Source organism: Carex rostrata, chromosome 2 (genome assembly GCF_964058835.1).
Source record: "Carex rostrata chromosome 2, lpCarRost1.2, whole genome shotgun sequence".
Taxonomy (NCBI): domain Eukaryota; kingdom Viridiplantae; phylum Streptophyta; class Magnoliopsida; order Poales; family Cyperaceae; genus Carex; species Carex rostrata.
The window spans coordinates 4,402,202-4,419,487 of record NC_135919.1 but is presented as its reverse complement, the minus strand read 5'-3'; the positions used below and the strand labels follow the sequence as shown (position 1 = coordinate 4,419,487).

The 17,286-nt window shown below is 36.5% G+C and overlaps 2 protein-coding genes across 2 annotated transcripts; both read right to left on the bottom strand.

Moving 5' to 3' along the window:
- Nucleotides 1-2,796: 2,796 nt before the first annotated feature.
- Nucleotides 2,797-16,204, bottom strand: LOC144569771 (cysteine-rich receptor-like protein kinase 8). The gene is made up of 7 exons (XM_078320246.1): nt 15,341-16,204; nt 8,459-8,563; nt 8,188-8,366; nt 4,576-4,786; nt 3,955-4,195; nt 3,664-3,814; nt 2,797-3,242 (listed from the first exon to the last, which is right to left on the bottom strand). The coding sequence occupies exons 1-7, from the start codon at nt 16,191-16,193 to the stop codon at nt 2,934-2,936; spliced, it is 2,049 nt and encodes a 682-aa protein (XP_078176372.1). The 5' UTR covers nt 16,194-16,204; the 3' UTR covers nt 2,797-2,933.
- On the bottom strand, nt 6,385-7,442 carry LOC144550642 (uncharacterized). The gene has a single exon (XM_078298629.1). The coding sequence runs from the start codon at nt 7,243-7,245 to the stop codon at nt 6,385-6,387; it is 861 nt and encodes a 286-aa protein (XP_078154755.1). The 5' UTR covers nt 7,246-7,442.
- Nucleotides 16,205-17,286: the final 1,082 nt, after the last annotated feature.

Here is a 17,286-nt window from a genome sequence, read left to right as displayed (position 1 = left end):
ATGACACCATCTTCTCGAAAATTGCAGCAGCCACCAACGCAAAGGAGGCGTGGACAACCCTGAAAACAACATTTCAAGGGAGTACTCGAGTCATGGAAATCAAACTTCAAGGCCTACGCAGGGACTTCGAAACATTGCAGATGAACAAGGAGGAATCCGTGCAGATTTTCCTCTCAAGAGTACAAGGGGTGGTCAACCAAATTCGAGCATTTGGAGACACCATGGAAGAGAAGACGGTGGTGGCGAAAGTGTTAAGGAGCCTAACACCCAAGTTTGATCATGTAGTTACAGCAATTGAAGAGTCCAAAGATCTAGCAACCTACACCTTTGATGAACTCATGGGATCACTACAGACTCATGAAGCAAGGATGTCAAAGGCTAAAGATAAAGGCAATGACAAGGCATTTTATATGCAGAGGGAGACGTCAAGAAGTAGAGGCAGAGGCAATTTCAGCAAGGGAAGAGGAAGAGGAAGAGGCAGAAGCAACACTGCCGAAAATAGTCAATCATATGATGAATCCAAGAAGAACATCCAATGCTACTACTGCAATAAGTTTGGGCACTACCAATCCGAGTGCTACAAGAAGCAAAGGGAGGAGAATCAAGCAAGTTATGCTGTAAAAGAAAATGAGCAACCGGCACTCTTCATGGCATACACCAAGAGCAAGATTGATGCAAGCAACAAGGGCACGGTAGCAGTGCACACAAGAGATAATGGTGGCAGCAGTCCAGAAAGTAGCAAAATCATGGTGAGTAGAAATTTTTTGTTTGATGAAAAAGTCATCAAGGTGGAGAATGTAGGGCTCATTCGTCCGAGGCCGTTGAAGTTGGTGTACAACCAAGATATACGGCTGGCTCAGATGCCAGAAAAATGTATTTTCAAGGTGTTGAGAGATATTGTGACAAAGATGTTTCCTTCATTAATATCTGTGCTGATCAAGTACAAGGATTCTGATGGGGATCTGGTTACCATTACTGATACACAAGTGCTGAGGATGGCAGAATCATGTTTTGACCAGCCCGTACAGATGGAGGCAGAGAAAGAAGAAAAGGGACTTTCCTTGATGAGACTACATATTGTAGAAGTCAATCCTGAGCAAGAGCCTACAATCACAGAGGAGGAAGATGCAAAAATTGCGGTCCCAGTTGAATCAGAGGGAGAAAAATGGAAAGAAACGGAGAAATCAGACTCTCTTGATGATGACAGAGAAGGTGGCAGATTCGAGCCTGAAATAGAACCAGAGAGGTTGAGAGAAGTTACTGTTTATGAGATGAAAGAGGATGGTCAAACTGCAGGAGCTGAGAATCCTAATGCTGACCAACCTATTGTTTTCACTGAAGAGGTGAAACCCAAAGTCCTTGCAAGTCCTCCTGTTGAAACTGTACATGTACCAGTTATTGGTACAGCTGGTTCAAGTACTGTTATTGTTAAAGGGGAGTGTTGAAAATTAATTCAAATTGATTAAAGCATGTACAAATCAGTTTTTAACAGCATAAAAACTGCATTGGTTATTTTAGACATTGGTTATTGTAAGCATAGTTATTTTAGGATTAGTTAGAGTAGTGGTTAGTTATTTTTAGCATGTTGTGTAGTGGGTGCTTAATTTATGGAAGTTGTGGGTGGTTATTTTAGGAACATTGTATTGCTTTAAATACTGCAGAACTCTATGTAATTGACTAAGAGAGAAAGGAAATAAAGCGTTGTTTCTATTCAGAAAAATATTATTCTCTCTTCAATCTTTTGCATACTGGCACAAAGCAGTGCAGTATTGCTGAGTTTATCCCAACAAAGCTTGGAGTAAACCAATTTTGAATCAAGGGGGAGTGTTCAAAGTTGATCCAAAATTAGCTTTCCACATTTAGAATTATGTTGAGAGTTGGTCTAAATTCATCTCTTTATATTTGGAGTGCTATAATTAGTCATGGAGCATGTAAGAGTTAGTGGGTTCTATAATTAGTCAAGTAGGTTCAGCTTGTAAGGAGGATAGGTAGTGGGGTACTAAATTTAGATGTTCCAGATTTAGTCTTGTTGTTGTGCTATAAATTCAGCATGTTGTAATCGAATTTAATTAAGCAATAGAAGTTAATTTCAGCAGCAAATTTCTTCTCTTTGTTTCATTGTATCCTTCCAAAATTTCCAACACTTTAATATATTAAAAGAAATTTGGGAATAATTGGCAAGAGACGAAAAAGCAAATTTGTGGGACTACTGAATTCGCATTTTATTTCGGATACCCTCCAACTAGAGAAATACAGGAGTCGGATGGACGGAATAAAGTTATCTTATTTGGAATGTTGGATTTAGACCGGACAGTTGAATGATGAATAGCTGCATCCTTACTACTTTTTCTCAGTGGTTTACCTTGCCTTGCTTGTATATTGAATTGGGCTCTATTAATTGGAGTAATAAAAATGAGACAAATACTAAGACGCTACCAATTGTTGATCGAGCAGTATAGTGTCTTGTAACTAAACTAAGACGTTACAAATACTAATTAAGGACAAAGATAATGATTATAACAGTCGAATTTTGTAACTAAACTATCAGATTTAATGCTTAATTTAGTTATAGTTAACTATCATTTGAAAAATTAATTGAATTATTTATGAGAATCAATTATTTCTTTAATTATCTCGTTATTTAGAAAGTATGATATTTTATTAAACAAATAAAATTGATCTACGAAATGCACATTATGATCGCATTGTCACCTCTATTTAGAAGCTTAATAAATACTCAATTTGCTATCAATTGTTATCATTTTGTTGACACCTAATTAACTGAACAATTAATCGTACAAGCATCATAACTAGAATTTAAAATTTAAGCACCAACACTTCAAATTTATATGTTGTACATCTCATTCATATACATATAAAAATGAGATTAAGCAAAAATTAATTACCTAACTCAGATAATAGGTATTGCAGAATTACCTAACATCCGGGTTGGTCAAGGTCACATCATTTATTGAGCATGATGAACCAAAAAAATCAGATGATTCCACTCCTTTCTCTGTTATTCTTACATTGAAGTATGCCGGTTGCTTGGGCTCGGGTAGAGTTATACTTGCAGTGGTAAGAAACACAATAACATCAGACATGGTAGGTCGATCGGCTGGATTCTCTTGTACGCACAGTAATGACACATGGATGCATCTCTCTATCTGTCTATGAGGAGCTTCAGTTAATACAAGAGATATTAGCTCTGCAATGTTTCTTCCTTTCCATCTATCCCAAGCCTGGAAAGGGAAAGAAGAATATCAATACCGACTGCTATTTGGTACCATAATACCAACAATAAATTGAGTTTAGAAACGGAATTCACATTTTTTTTAAAACAAAAAAAGAGGCCAAAGACCATTCCATTACTGAAATAGAGTTAAATACAAAAAGGAGAGTGTTGTTAGGATGCCATCAACATAAGGCACTCCGCAAAGCTAACAAAGCATAGTCTAAACAAGTCATACAGCACCAAAATTATCACAATTGCTAAACGCCAAAAGCATGCAAAAACAGCTAGAACTAAGCCACATATAATAGGGCTAAGGTTAGGGTAACTATTGAAGCAAAACAAGTCAGCTAAACGGAATTCACTTTTAAGTTTGTAACATATAATTGTATAACTATTAAGAGTTTGTGTGTATATATGTGTTTCATTACATATCCAAGAAGGTTGAGAAAGTCTCCGTATTGGTTAAAACCTATATTCCTTTTGCCGCTTATAATCTCCAGAAGCAGCACACCGAAACTAAATACATCTGATTTGATTGAGAAAAGACCCTCGGATGCATACTCTGGTGCCATGTAACCACTGGGAAAAAAAGAAGAAGAAAAACAACACGGTGTTATAGACCATCATTATTTGAATTAATTTGTTTTCTACTTGAACTATGTTTACAATAAAATAAAATTTATCAAATTTTTATTTTGCATATGGCGCTATATACTCACTAAGTCCCAACTACCCTGTTGGTATTTGCTTGGAGCTGATCTTTTGCGCTAAAAATCCTAGCCAATCCAAAATCTGATATCTTCGGATTCATTTCAGAGTCCAAGAGGATGTTGCTTGCTTTCAGATCTCTGTGAACAATTCTTAGCCTAGAGTGTTTGTGGAGATATAAGAGTCCTTGAGCAATGCCTTCAATTATCTCAAAACGCCTTTCCCAATTTAGAAGTTCTCCTCTTGTTTCATCTGTGATATAACAAATATATACAGAAAGGAGATGGATTAATCTTTGTTATTATATTTCAAAAACTCAAAATTTCCTTGGTCTTGAATTGTTAGCTTTTAATTAAAATTTTAAAATATAAGGAGTCAAATATTGAACTGTTTATAAAGCAACTATTGGGTGAATAGGTTCTTAGAATGGAAGAGAGAGATCTTGTGATCTGAGAGGCCTCCGAAATCAGATTACTACATGATTAAAAATTAGTTTGCTAACTAACAAGCCCGGTGATATATTACAGATGACTTAGCAAAATGGAACTAGTACTGTAATTTATGGAAACATATGGAAAAAAATGGATAAAATATTATGAAAATCCTTCCATAATAGGTTTCTGGAGACGTACCGAAAATGAAATAGTCTAAGCTCTTGTTGGGCATAAACTCATAAATTAGTATTTTCTCCTCTCCTTGGATGCACCACCCGACCAGTCGGACTAAGTTTCTGTGTTGCAACTTTGCAATAAGCTGGATTTCATTTTTAAATTCAACTAGACCTTGACCTGAATATGAAGAAAGCCTCTTGACAGCTATCTCAAGTCCATCTTGTAGCACCCCCTAGAAAAAGAACTTTCAATCACCATAAAACCTAATTCTTCTTTTTAATCTCATCATAAAGTATTTTCATGCATTTTATATGTAGATCTTTGGATAAAATTAGGGTTAACCTTCTCTCATGGAGAGGCCCCACTTTTATATTAATACACTCTTACAAATAAGTCCTTATAACATTAACTAATTAACTTAATAGATCTAAACAACTCAACACTCCCCCTCAAGATGGGCGATAGATATCAATCATCCCCATCTTGTTACAAAAGATATTATACTCTTTAGAACCTAATCCTTTTATTAAACAATCAGCTAACTGCTCTTGTGATTTCACATAGCTCAAAGTCAGAACTCCTCTATTCAGTTGCTCCTTGATAAAGAACCGATCAATCTCCACATGTTTGGTGCAATCATGCTGAACTGGATTGTTTGCAATATTAATTGCCGATTTGTTGTCACACCAAAGTTGTAGGGAGTCTCCTCTAAACAAGAGCAATTCATATAGCATGTTTCTCACCCACATTAACTCGCATAGGCTAACTGCCATAGCCCTGTACTCAGCCTCAGCTGTAGACCTAGCCACCACATCTTGCTTCTTGCTACGCCAGGATACGAGGTTGCCTCCAACAAATACACAGTAGCCTGTAGTGGATCTACGATCATCCATACAACCCGCCCAATCAGCATCACAATAGCCTTCAATTCTCAAATGTCCAGATCTCCTGAACCATAACCCCTTTCCTGGGCTTCCTTTAATATACTTGAGAATTCTACGAACTGCCTCCATATGCTGCTCTCTGGGATCATGCATATATCTACTCACCACACTCACTGCATGAGTAATATCAGGTCTTGTATGACAGAGATATATAAGCCGTCCAACTAGTCTTTGATACTGCTCTTTACATACTGGGTCACGACTCTCGGCACACATCTTATGATTATGCTCGATAGGAGTAGATGCAACTCTGCAACCCAACATCCCTGTCTCTGAGAGAAGATCCAAAGCATACTTTCGCTGAGAAAGCACTATACCCTTTCGCGACCTTGCAATTTCAATCCCAAGGAAGTACTTTAACTGCCCCAGATCTTTAACTTCAAATGCCTCTCCCAGCTTCTTCTTCAACCGTAGGATTTCCTCAGCATCATCTCCAGTGATTACAATATCATCAACATAGACCGCCAGGATAGTGATACGAGTTTTGGAGTGCCTGTAAAACACTGTATGATCCCCATTGCACTGCTTGTATCCCATACCACAAACTGCCAACCTGAATCTATCAAACCATGCCCTCGGAGACTGCTTTAACCCATACAGAGATTTCTTCAACTTGCATACCTTCCCAGCTGCTTGAGAAGTAGCGACGCCTGGTGGAATCTCCATATACACCTCCTCCTGGAGATCTCCATGCAAAAATGCATTCTTGACATCTAGCTGATGTAGTGGCCAATTGAAGTTGGCAGCACATGACACCAACATTCTAACTGTGCTCATCTTTGCTACTGGAGCAAATGTCTCATCATAGTCGATGCCATACGTTTGACTGTAGCCTTTAGCAACCAATCTGGCCTTGTATCTGTCGATCTTGCCCTCCGGAGTTTGCTTAACAGTATACACCCACAGCTAGGTGAGCAACTCCTCGGCCTCCACATCCCCTGCCTCCTCGACCTGCACGACCACCTCTCTGTCCTCTGCCCCCTCGGCTACCACCAGTATTGCGGGGTTGAGGGCAATTGTAGCTGAGATGCCCTTTCTTTTCACAATTGTAGCACTCTCTATCATCCCTGATGTAAGCATCAGGAACCACCAATGCCGAGCGGACAGCAGGTGAGGCCTCGCCTGTCATCACCTTCTGTCTAATCTCCTCTTGTTCCATGGATGCAATAGCCTCATCCAAGGAGGGGAGAGATGACATGTGATACATTGCTGCCCTTCTTCCCTCAAACTTTGGATTCAGGCCCTTGAGAAAACGAGCCACACGTCTGCGCTCAAGATACTGCCTCCCAAGAAGAACATCTGTCGGGGTCTGCAGTGATAGCGGATCATAGTGGTCCAAATCTGCCCATAAATGACGTAGCTCTGCTGCATACTGGTGAACTGTTTTCTCCCCCTGTGTGGTGGCATCAATCTTCTCCTTCACTTCCATCATCATCATCACACTCCCAGCTCCAGAGTACATCCCCTCCAATGTCTTCCAGACATCAGCTGCACTTGAGATAGACTCAACCATCCCAGCTATGGTTGAAGACATAGAAGTCAACAACCAAGAAACCACCAGAGAATTAGTATTACTCCATGTATTCCACTCAGCACTCGCGTTTTTCTCCGGCTCAGTACACTCCTCCTTCACATACTTTTCAAGTCCTTTGATCCGAAGGTTCAACAATGCCCTCCTAGACCAACTCAGATAGTTTCTCGTTCCCTCAAGCCTGATGTCATTAGGCAGCAACTCTATTCTTTGCATTACCTGCGCCGACTCCGGTGCGGCCACGACTGTCCTACTAGAATTCTCCTCTAGTTTGGTCTGAAATACCCTGGCTACCCCCTCCAGGATCTCCTTCAGTTCCTGACTAGTCACAGGTGTTCACATCTTCCTAATTGACTGCCCAAACCCAACAAAGGAACGAGATCAAACACAACTCAATCACACGCCGTATGCCTACAAGCGATCACGGCTTTCTCCATCTATTTGTAAAACACCAAGTTCATACACATCTAAAAGAAAATCTAATGCATTTTTCTTTTTTCTTTCCCCTTTTTTTTTTTAATATAACAAAAAAGAAACGGAAGTCACCAGCAGCAAAAATAAATAAACAAAAAATCTTGTAAGTCACCAGCGAATAAGAAATCAGTGGAGAAGAACATCTGTCACATTTAATGTGAACACATGAATAAGAAATCAGTGGAGAAATCAACGGAAGTCGCTAGTGACTCCAGATAGCCAGCGCCAAAAAAGGGAAAAAAAACGCGGCCAGAAGAGTCGCGTCAGAGAGATCGCCAAAAAATTAGAAGAAACTGAAGCGGTCAGTATCGCTAATAGATCGAACGAAACTGAAGCGGAGCGGAGTCGCCAGATTCGTTATCGGAGGAATTTCATACAGCCGCCTCTAACAGCTCTGATACCATGTAGATCTTTGAATAAAATTAGGGTTAACCTTCTCTCATGGAGAGGCCCCACTTTTATATTAATACACTCTTACAAATAAGTCCTTATAACATTAACTAATTAACTTAATAGATCTAAACAACTCAACATTATATTTTGTCAGGTTCTTTTACTGTCTTCCTTTACTTTAATGGCCACGTTATACTTATGGTTTTTCGTTCTCTTAAAAAAATAATAATTAGCATAACTAAGAAAGATAAAAAGGAAAGCAGTATGGAGAAGGAAGGAAATAGGAAGCACCTTATAGACGGGTCCAAATCCACCTTCGCCAAGTTTATTGTCTAATGAGAAGTTACCGGTCGCAGTAGCTATTTGATTGAAATCAAAGAATGGAAAATCTGAATTTGTTTCTCTGCTCCATAGATCCAGTGTTTCATTGTTAGTTGTGAGCATTCTTTCTTCTTGAGAAATCTCGGTTTCTAATTGAAGAAGATATAGTGTTTAGCTAAGTTTTCATGCAAATGAACATGTTGACAAGTACTGTTCAATTGCATAAATAAACAAAATTAACCTGCACATCTCTTTTTTCTGATTAACAGAAAGACAAGGAAGCAGACAATTATAAGCGATGCCACCGACACACTGATGATGATAATGAGGCGCCTGCTCCTTCCTCCTGAAGAAATTTGTGAGATTGAAATAATCAACACATATCAATAGTTTAATTATTTTGCAATTTTGCATAGATGACGACTGAAGAAAAAGATTCAACATTTGCATTGAACTGATGGATAAACACATCCAAATAGTGGATATATATAGGTGATAGAGCTGCTGATGATCAAGGTTAGGCTCAAACTCGACTCGGCTCAATGAGAGAAGCAAAATGACTCGGCTCTAACTCGGCTTAGTTTTGAAAGAAAAAGCTCGACTCGGCTCGGCTCATGTAAATACTTGGCTCGATTCCGTCCGGCTCATACTATGTTACTGTACAAACACATTCTAATTTGCAGAAATTATTAATCCAAGTCATATCTAATTTTCTTTTGTCGTTTATATGCTAGAAGAATTCATATCACCTAAGGTAACATAAATTTATGTTTAGATTCAGTTCACTTGATCAAAATCTGTACGAATATTAAAGAATTATTCCGTGCATTCCATTTGTAACTGAATTCTGATAAAACAGTACGAATCTACACACAAATATTGTGTTGTCTCAGATGAAATGAACTCACGCTAGAACCAACTAGTTACGAATCATCATATTTAGTTATTTACCACCATTGAACGTGTACAACAGGAGAAGAGAGAGCATATATTGGAAGGGATGTATCCGTATGCCTTGAGACTGGACACAAATAGAAAGTACTTCCCGGCTCCAATAAGTCCAACTAAGAATATTCATTCATTCAATCACGTGATCGCACATGGGGATGAATGGGGGATATTTATTACTGTACGTCTGTACGGGGTGTATTTATATTGTATGTTTACTTTGAAAGAGGAGGACACTCGATTTGATGGGCTCATGAGCCGGCTCGCCTCGGCTCGGGATTCGGCTCTATTTCAAATTAAAATTTGAGTCGAGTCGAGTTCGGGCTTTTTTTTAAGTTTAGGGCTGGACTCAATTATGAATATTGAGCTGCTCGACTCATTGATTCACGAGCCGGCTCGACTCATTAGCAGTCCTAATAGATGCCAAATGTTCATTAAGTTGGAGTCAGGTTAGTTCACTTTCAAATATAGTCTGGCCAGCTTTGGATTTGGGTTATTTGGATTGCAAATAAGTTTTTATTTCTGGGTAATTTTCAGTTACAGCTCGGGTAGAGCTTGGATTGTTCCAGAGTATAAAGGAACAGTCAGATTAAGGTGAAAACATACCATAGACTGTTAACACAACATTTTGGGTCAGGTGTTTATGTAATTTGGGGATTAGTTTTTTTAAGCATGTTTTGCTGTTTGCTCTATTATGATAAAATAATTTGATTAAGTACCACTAATGTAGATACTGGTAGTGTTGCAGAAAAGGAACAGTTCTGGACCAGATCAGATAGGGTCAACTAATTAGAAATTAAAAGGTCAATTCGGGAATTCGGATTGGAAGGACAGGTCATTTAGTTAGGGTCAATTTTTGTGATACAAGATTTTGGTAAGTGTAACATTGAACCTGCTGCAATCATGCATGGTCCTGATTATCTGAGCCAGTGATCCCAACTCAGTGGCTGTAATTTTTCTGCTGCGAGCCAGATAAACAGAAAAGGTATGTAACAGATCTTGTTACAATATGTAGGGGTGTAAATGGGTATGATACGGTTTTGATGGAAGCATTTTCATACCCATATCTATTAAGAATTGATCCATTTCTATCCTTACCTTTTAAGAATTGATCTAACCCTACTCTATCTATACCCGTTAAAATTACCGGGTAACGAAACGATAGCGGACAAAAAAATTTAAAACACAAATATATATTTTTCATCATATGAAAAAATTGGAGATACATAATTACAGAGAAGTGAAATTGAGCATGGGCTAATCAAATATTTATTACGCTCCGCTCATTGTACGTGTTCGGTTGAGACTCCTTAGACTTCCTTAGGCCTTAATCCCTCTTAATCTAACCGAACAAAAGTTCCTTAGATTGGATTAAGGATTCTCCTGAGCTTCAATTCTTAAGTCGTCTCAGACCCTCCTTAGTCTATTTTTCAAGACAATAATATCCTTGTATCCTTACCTCCTTAAAAGTCACTTTTACTTTTTCTATTTTTTTATTGGTTTCTTCCTCTCCCTCCAGCACATATCTCTAGGTATGAACAAAGAATCACCCTCTCGTTCTAACCTTCGTTGCCGGCTCTCCGGTGATCAAATTGAAAATCCAACGTCACATCCAGATTCTCCTTGAGATAACCTCTTCATTGACAAATCCAAAACGTTAGATGTTCAATTTATATTAAAATGTGGTTGGAGACCAAATTTTACATTTTTTGGAATATTTTTACTATCTATAAAGCTGGTTTGAAAACCGTTGTTTTTCAATGCTGCAGAAATTTAATAAAAACAACGGTTTTCAAACCAGCTTAATAAATAGTAAAAAAATTTTAAAAAATGTAAAATTTGGTCTCCAAGCACATTTTAATTTAGATTGAACATCTAACAGTTTGAATTTGTTGTTTAAACATCAAATACTAAAATTTGACCCCGTAAGCACTTAGGTGGAAGTACTACCGATAGCAATTTAGCAATACTATATATATATATGAGGTGGGCTACGGTGAGTTGCGAAGTAAAACGCATTTCTACTTCACGCCGTATTTCTATTTTGAAAGTCCAAACGACCGATCCGAACCGTTAGATATTTAATCCATATTGAAATGTGCTTGGAGACCAAATTTTACATTTTTTGGAATTTTTTTACTATTTATTAAGCATTTTTGAAAATTGTTGTTTTGCTGTAAACAGTAAAAAACAGTAAAATTTTCTGGACCATCAGATCAGCGACTTTCAAAATTGCTTAATAAATAGTAAAAAAATTCCAAAAAATGTAAAATTTGGTCTCCAAGCACATTTCAATATGGAGAACAAGATGAACGGTTCGGATCGACGTTTTGAACTTAAAAATCACAAAATATGAGCGTGAAGTAAAATAGTCGCTTTACTTCTCAACTCACCGTAGCCCATCTCTCTCTCTATATATATATATATGAGTCTGGCTAATTTGCTACCGGAAGCACATCGACCGAGGTGCTTACGGGGCTATATTTTATTATGTGATGTTCAAACAACAAATCCAAACCATTAGATGTTCAATCTAAATTAAAATCTACTTGGAGACCAAATTTTACATTTTTTGGAATTTATTTACTATTTATTAAGCTGATTTGAAAACCGCTGTTTTCAATGCTGCAGAAATTTACTGAAAACAACGGTTTTCAAACCAGCTTAATAAATAGTAAAAAAATTCCAAAAAATATATAATTTGGTCTCCAAGTAGATTTTAATATAGATTGAACATCTAACGGTTTAGATTTGTTGTTTGAACATCAAATATGCTAATATGACCCCGTAAGCACCTCGTCGAAGTGCTGCCGGTAGCAAATTAGACAGTCCATATATATATATATATAGGACTATATATATTTCTACAAATTACATCAAGATTCCATATTCAATTTGAATTTTGTTGATTTATATTTGTATCTCAAAGTTCATATAACTCAATTATTCGACAAGTATTCGTTTCAAATCTGTATTTGAAGATTATCCACTCCGTATCCGTATACGTTTAAGGCATATTTGGTTTAATATCCATTTTCTATCTATATCTGTATTAATTTGTATCCGCTCATTGAAAGACGGATATGAATATGGTATCGGCATTATCCGCTCCGTTTACACCCCTAGATAAATAACATAAATTTTTCATAATATATATTAAAATATATTGTATATATCTATATTCGGGTACGGATAATTATTGAAACATAAAACTATATCAGTATCGTTATCCACACGGATATTGGGATATCATATATTCACATCTAAGTTTTTGATACGGATCAAATACGGATCGAATATTATCCATACCATTTTCACTCGTACATGGAAGTGGTATGTTACTTTTTAGTATGACGCTATAATTATTGTCTATTGACTACATATTGACATGGAAGATTTTAGATTTGGGCTTGAAGGAAGCAACTTCTGTATATATATATACGTACCCTTATTAACTTTCTGGAATTAAATTCTGTTTTGAGGGATGGGCTTGGGCTTTTACTTCCAACAGCAAAAGTAAACGTAACAACCAAAAATAAAGAAAAGAAAAGAGGGAATTTAAGGAAAAGAAAAGACGGGCTTCCAAGACGCAACGTTTCTCTCAAGTGTTCTTATTACAAAAATCTAGCTTAATTAGCGCATAATATATATGGACTTCTAAAGCAGTCCTTTTCCATTCAAAGATAATATATATATCATGTTTACGTGGCTTTTTATTTTTCTCCCCATCAATAATAAATTCTGCTCTTAGTCTCCTCCTAACATACTTTGTGGAAAATTAATTAGCGCAGAATATATGCATGGACTTCTAAAGCATTCTGTCCTTTTCCATTCAAAGATTATATATATATATATATAGAGAGAGATGAGCTACGCTACTCCATGGAGTAAAACGCGTTGGTGCTCTATGGCACTATATTTTTATTTTGAAAATTCAAATGACTGATCCGAACCGCTCAACATGATCTCCATATTTAAATGTGCTTGGAGACCAAATTTTACATTTTTTTGGAATTTTTTTACTATTTATTAAGCAATTTTGAAAATCGCTGATCCGATGGTCCAGAAATTTTTACTGTTTTTTACTGTTCACATCAAAACAGCAATTTTCAAAATTGTTTAATAAATAGTAAAAAAATTCCAAAAAATGTAAAATTTGGTCTCCAAGCACATTTCAATATGGAGATCACATCTAACGGTTCAGATCGGTCATTTGGACTTTCAAAATGAAAATACGGCGTGGAGTACAAACGCGTTTTACTCCATGGAGTAGCGTAGCTCATCTCTCTCTCTCTCTCTCTATATATATATATAGAGTTAGGCTGGGGTGCTATGGATAGCATAGTGGCCTCTATGCTACGGCTCAATATTCGAGTTTTCAAAATTCAAACAGTCGATCCGAACTGTTCATCTTATTCTCCATATTAATATCTGCTTGGAGACCAAATTTTACATTTTTCTGAATTTTTTTACTATTTATTAAGTATTTTACAAAATTGTTGATCCAACGGTTGCTGCACAAAACAGTAAAACCGTTGGATTAGCAATTTTCAAAGTGGCTTAATAAATAGTAAAAAAATTCAGAAAATTATAAAATTTGGTCTCCAAGCAGATATTAATATGGAGAATAAGATGAACGGTTCGGATTGACCGTTTGGATTTTGAAAACTCGAATATTGAGCCGTAGCATAGAGGCCACTATGCTATCCATAGCACCCCAGCCTAACTCTATATATATATGTATATATATAATCTTTGAATGGAAAAGGACAGAATGCTTTCGGCTGAATTGCTACCGATCCAAATTTCGAAAAGTCAAATTCGAAATTTCAAACTAAGTAGCTCAGTAAATTGGTTATATATTGAACTTGAAGAATACCAATTTTTACTATTTTTGGATTTTTTTTTACTATTTTTATGATTTATGAAATATAGCGAAAAATGGTCTAAAATATTGGCAATTTTCTTTTGTTTTTAAGCCTTTTTTGTCATCTTTCATAAATCATAAAAAATAGTAAAAAAAATTCAAAAATAATAAAAATTAGTATTCTACAAGTTCAATATATAACCAATTTACTGAGCTACTTAGTTCGAAGTTTCGAATTCAGCTTTTCAAAATTTAGATCGGTAGCACTTCAGAAGTGCTACCGAAAGGATATTAGTCTCTCTCTCTCTATATATATATATATATATAGAGAGAGAGAGAGAGAGAGATAGGCTAATGTGCTTTCGGTAGCATATGGGCCGAAATGCACACGGTCCAAATTTGAAATTTTAAAATCCAAAAAGTCGATCTGAACCATTCATCTTGTTCTCCATATTAATATGTGCTTGGAGACCAAATTTTATATTTTTCTAAATTTTTTTACTATTTATTAAGCCACTTTGAAAATCGTTGATCCAACGGTTTTACTATTTTGTTAAGCCACCATTGGATCAGCAATTTTCAAAGTGGCTTAATAAATAATAAAACAATTCAGAAAAATATAAAATTTGGTCTCCAAGCACATATTAATATGGAGAACAAGATGAACGGTTCAGATCGACTTTTTAGATTTTGAAATTTCAAATTTGGACCGTGTGTATTTCGGCCCATATGCTACCGAAAGCACATTAGTCTATCTCTCTCTATATATATATATATATATATATATATATATAATGTTTACGTGGCTTTTTATTTTTCTCGATCCCCATCAATAACAAATTCTGCTCTTAGTCTCCTCCTACACAATACTTTGTGGAAAATTAATTAGATTGTCTATGCTGGTTGCCTAATACAGGCTTGAAATTCATAGAGGGATTGTTTACGCAGGACAACTATACATTAAAAATATATATTTCTGGACTAATATACTTACAAAAAATATTTCATGACTAATATACATTGAAAAGAACCTTAAAAAATATACATTATATAATTCCTATGAGAAAACTTGTATATTACATGTCAGACTATATTATATCATGGATTTTAATTTAAAAGCTAATCACTGTGAATCCTTATCCTACTTAATTTCCCTGACAAATAAGGATTAGTTAGGAGATCTGTGTATGTTGCCATTTTGTAAAATAAACATATATGTAAGAATGAATGATATTCCAGGTTTTCTTTTTTTTCAAAAGATTATAGATCAAGAGCCATGCCAAGTGTTAATTTAAATGAAATACTCACCTTTACTTGTGCTAGATGGAGAATTCATTGGAGGAGTTGATGTTTCCGTCCCCGAGATGTAACCTATTTCTTGATCTGGCTTTCCGGAAAAGAAGGTGTATATTTCATACCTCAGGTTGCATCTCACTCCTATAATCCTTCCACCTTGCCGCCCGTCAAAATAGTTTAGCGTCTCATTAATAAGATTCTGTAAACAAGCACGACATGTATTATTTGAAAAATCAGGTGTGCACTGTGACAAGCCATAGATCACCGGCAAGGATCCTGTTAAGTTTATCACTCCAGTCCCAAAACGCTTTATCGAGTTATAAGCTGCCTGATCCGAGACAGTGCTAAGTAATGTGTTCACCACAGTGTTGAAGTAGGTTTTTACAGTATTATTCGATGGATCCCATCCACTAAATCTACCGCCTGTCACGTTTTGGGTGTTGTACATTATGATTTGGTGTGAATTATCAGTTGAGTTGAGGAACTGCTGGTTGGAGTAACTGAGGAGGCAGTAGTCATAGTATATAGTGGCTTCTTTTGAGTATGGGCATAAATTCATTACATCTCCTACGGATTGGTTAAGGCAGTCGCCACAAACAGAAGAATTGACATCGCCACGACAGAGCACAAGACCATAGGTCTGGTCTGGTGCTGCACCAGTTATATTTTTGGAGAAACCTTGTATCGCAACTGCTTCTGTCGAAAGAGAGGAGAAGAGTTCGTCTAGATTGAAACTGTATGCGCTATTTACGGTGTAGTTGTTGGAGGAATTGCAAAATTGGTAGAGGTCGTCATATGCAGATGCTAGATTTAAGCAGAGATTTATGAGGAAGAGAGCAATAAAGCAGGGAGTAATGCTCTGCATTGCTTTGCTTTTGGTCAGCAACTACTCTCGAAGGAGCTAAAGTATGATATAACACCTGGTTGCAGGGGCGGACCCACATGGTTTCAGGGAGGCAACCTCCCCTCTGAATTTTGAGTTTTAGTGGTAATCTATTGATTATGATTGATTTTTCCTTCCCCTATAATTTTTAAAAATTTGTTCTCATCTAGATATTTGATTTGTAACTCGAGTTAAATTTAGTGTTAAAATCAAAATATTTTTTTAATTATGATTGATAATTAGAATTATAAATTAGAGCATTAGAAATTATAAATCGGTACATTAGAAAATATAAGTTAAAACATTGTTTTTTTATCTAGTACTTAATAGATTTTAATCTTATTAGCTATTTAAGAATATATATAAATAATAGATGATGTTATCATAATTGAACACATCAGAATTGAAGAGGTCAGAAAAAGGCTTTGTGAACACATCAGAATTGAAGATGTCAGAATTGAAGAGGTCAGAAAAAGACTTTGTGAACACATTCGAATTGAAGAGGTCAGAAAAAGGGGTCAGGGCGCTATCCGATGGCCATCGGACTACTTTTGTGTTCGATGAGTTCTCTCACCGTCAGATATGCTTTAGGATTCGTGTGTACGGATTTTAAAGCAGACGCGAAAATCCTAAAGCAGATTCGACGGTGAGAGAACCCATCGAACACAAAAGTGGTCCGATGGACGTCGGACGCCCCCCTCTCCCCAGAAAAAGGCCCAGGCCCGAATTGATTTAACAGCTAACGGCCCGTAATAATAGCGGATTACAGTGGAAACATATATCAATTATTATTACTGGTTTCCGGGAAGCTTACGGCAGGTGGCTATATATACTTGTTATATAATACAGTGAAGACAAAATTAAATGAGACGAAACCCATGTTTTTGATCACGGAAGAAAGGGAAATGAGCAGCAGCGGTTTGTGCTTCTAATTAAAGGCTTAAAGCCGTCACTAAGTCTCCCTTACTAATTTGAACCAAGCTTGATTGAGCCTTTTGGTTTAAAAATTAGTGTTTGAAATTGTAAGAAAGTGTGATAATATATTATTTGTATTGTAGAGAGACTTCAAGTATAC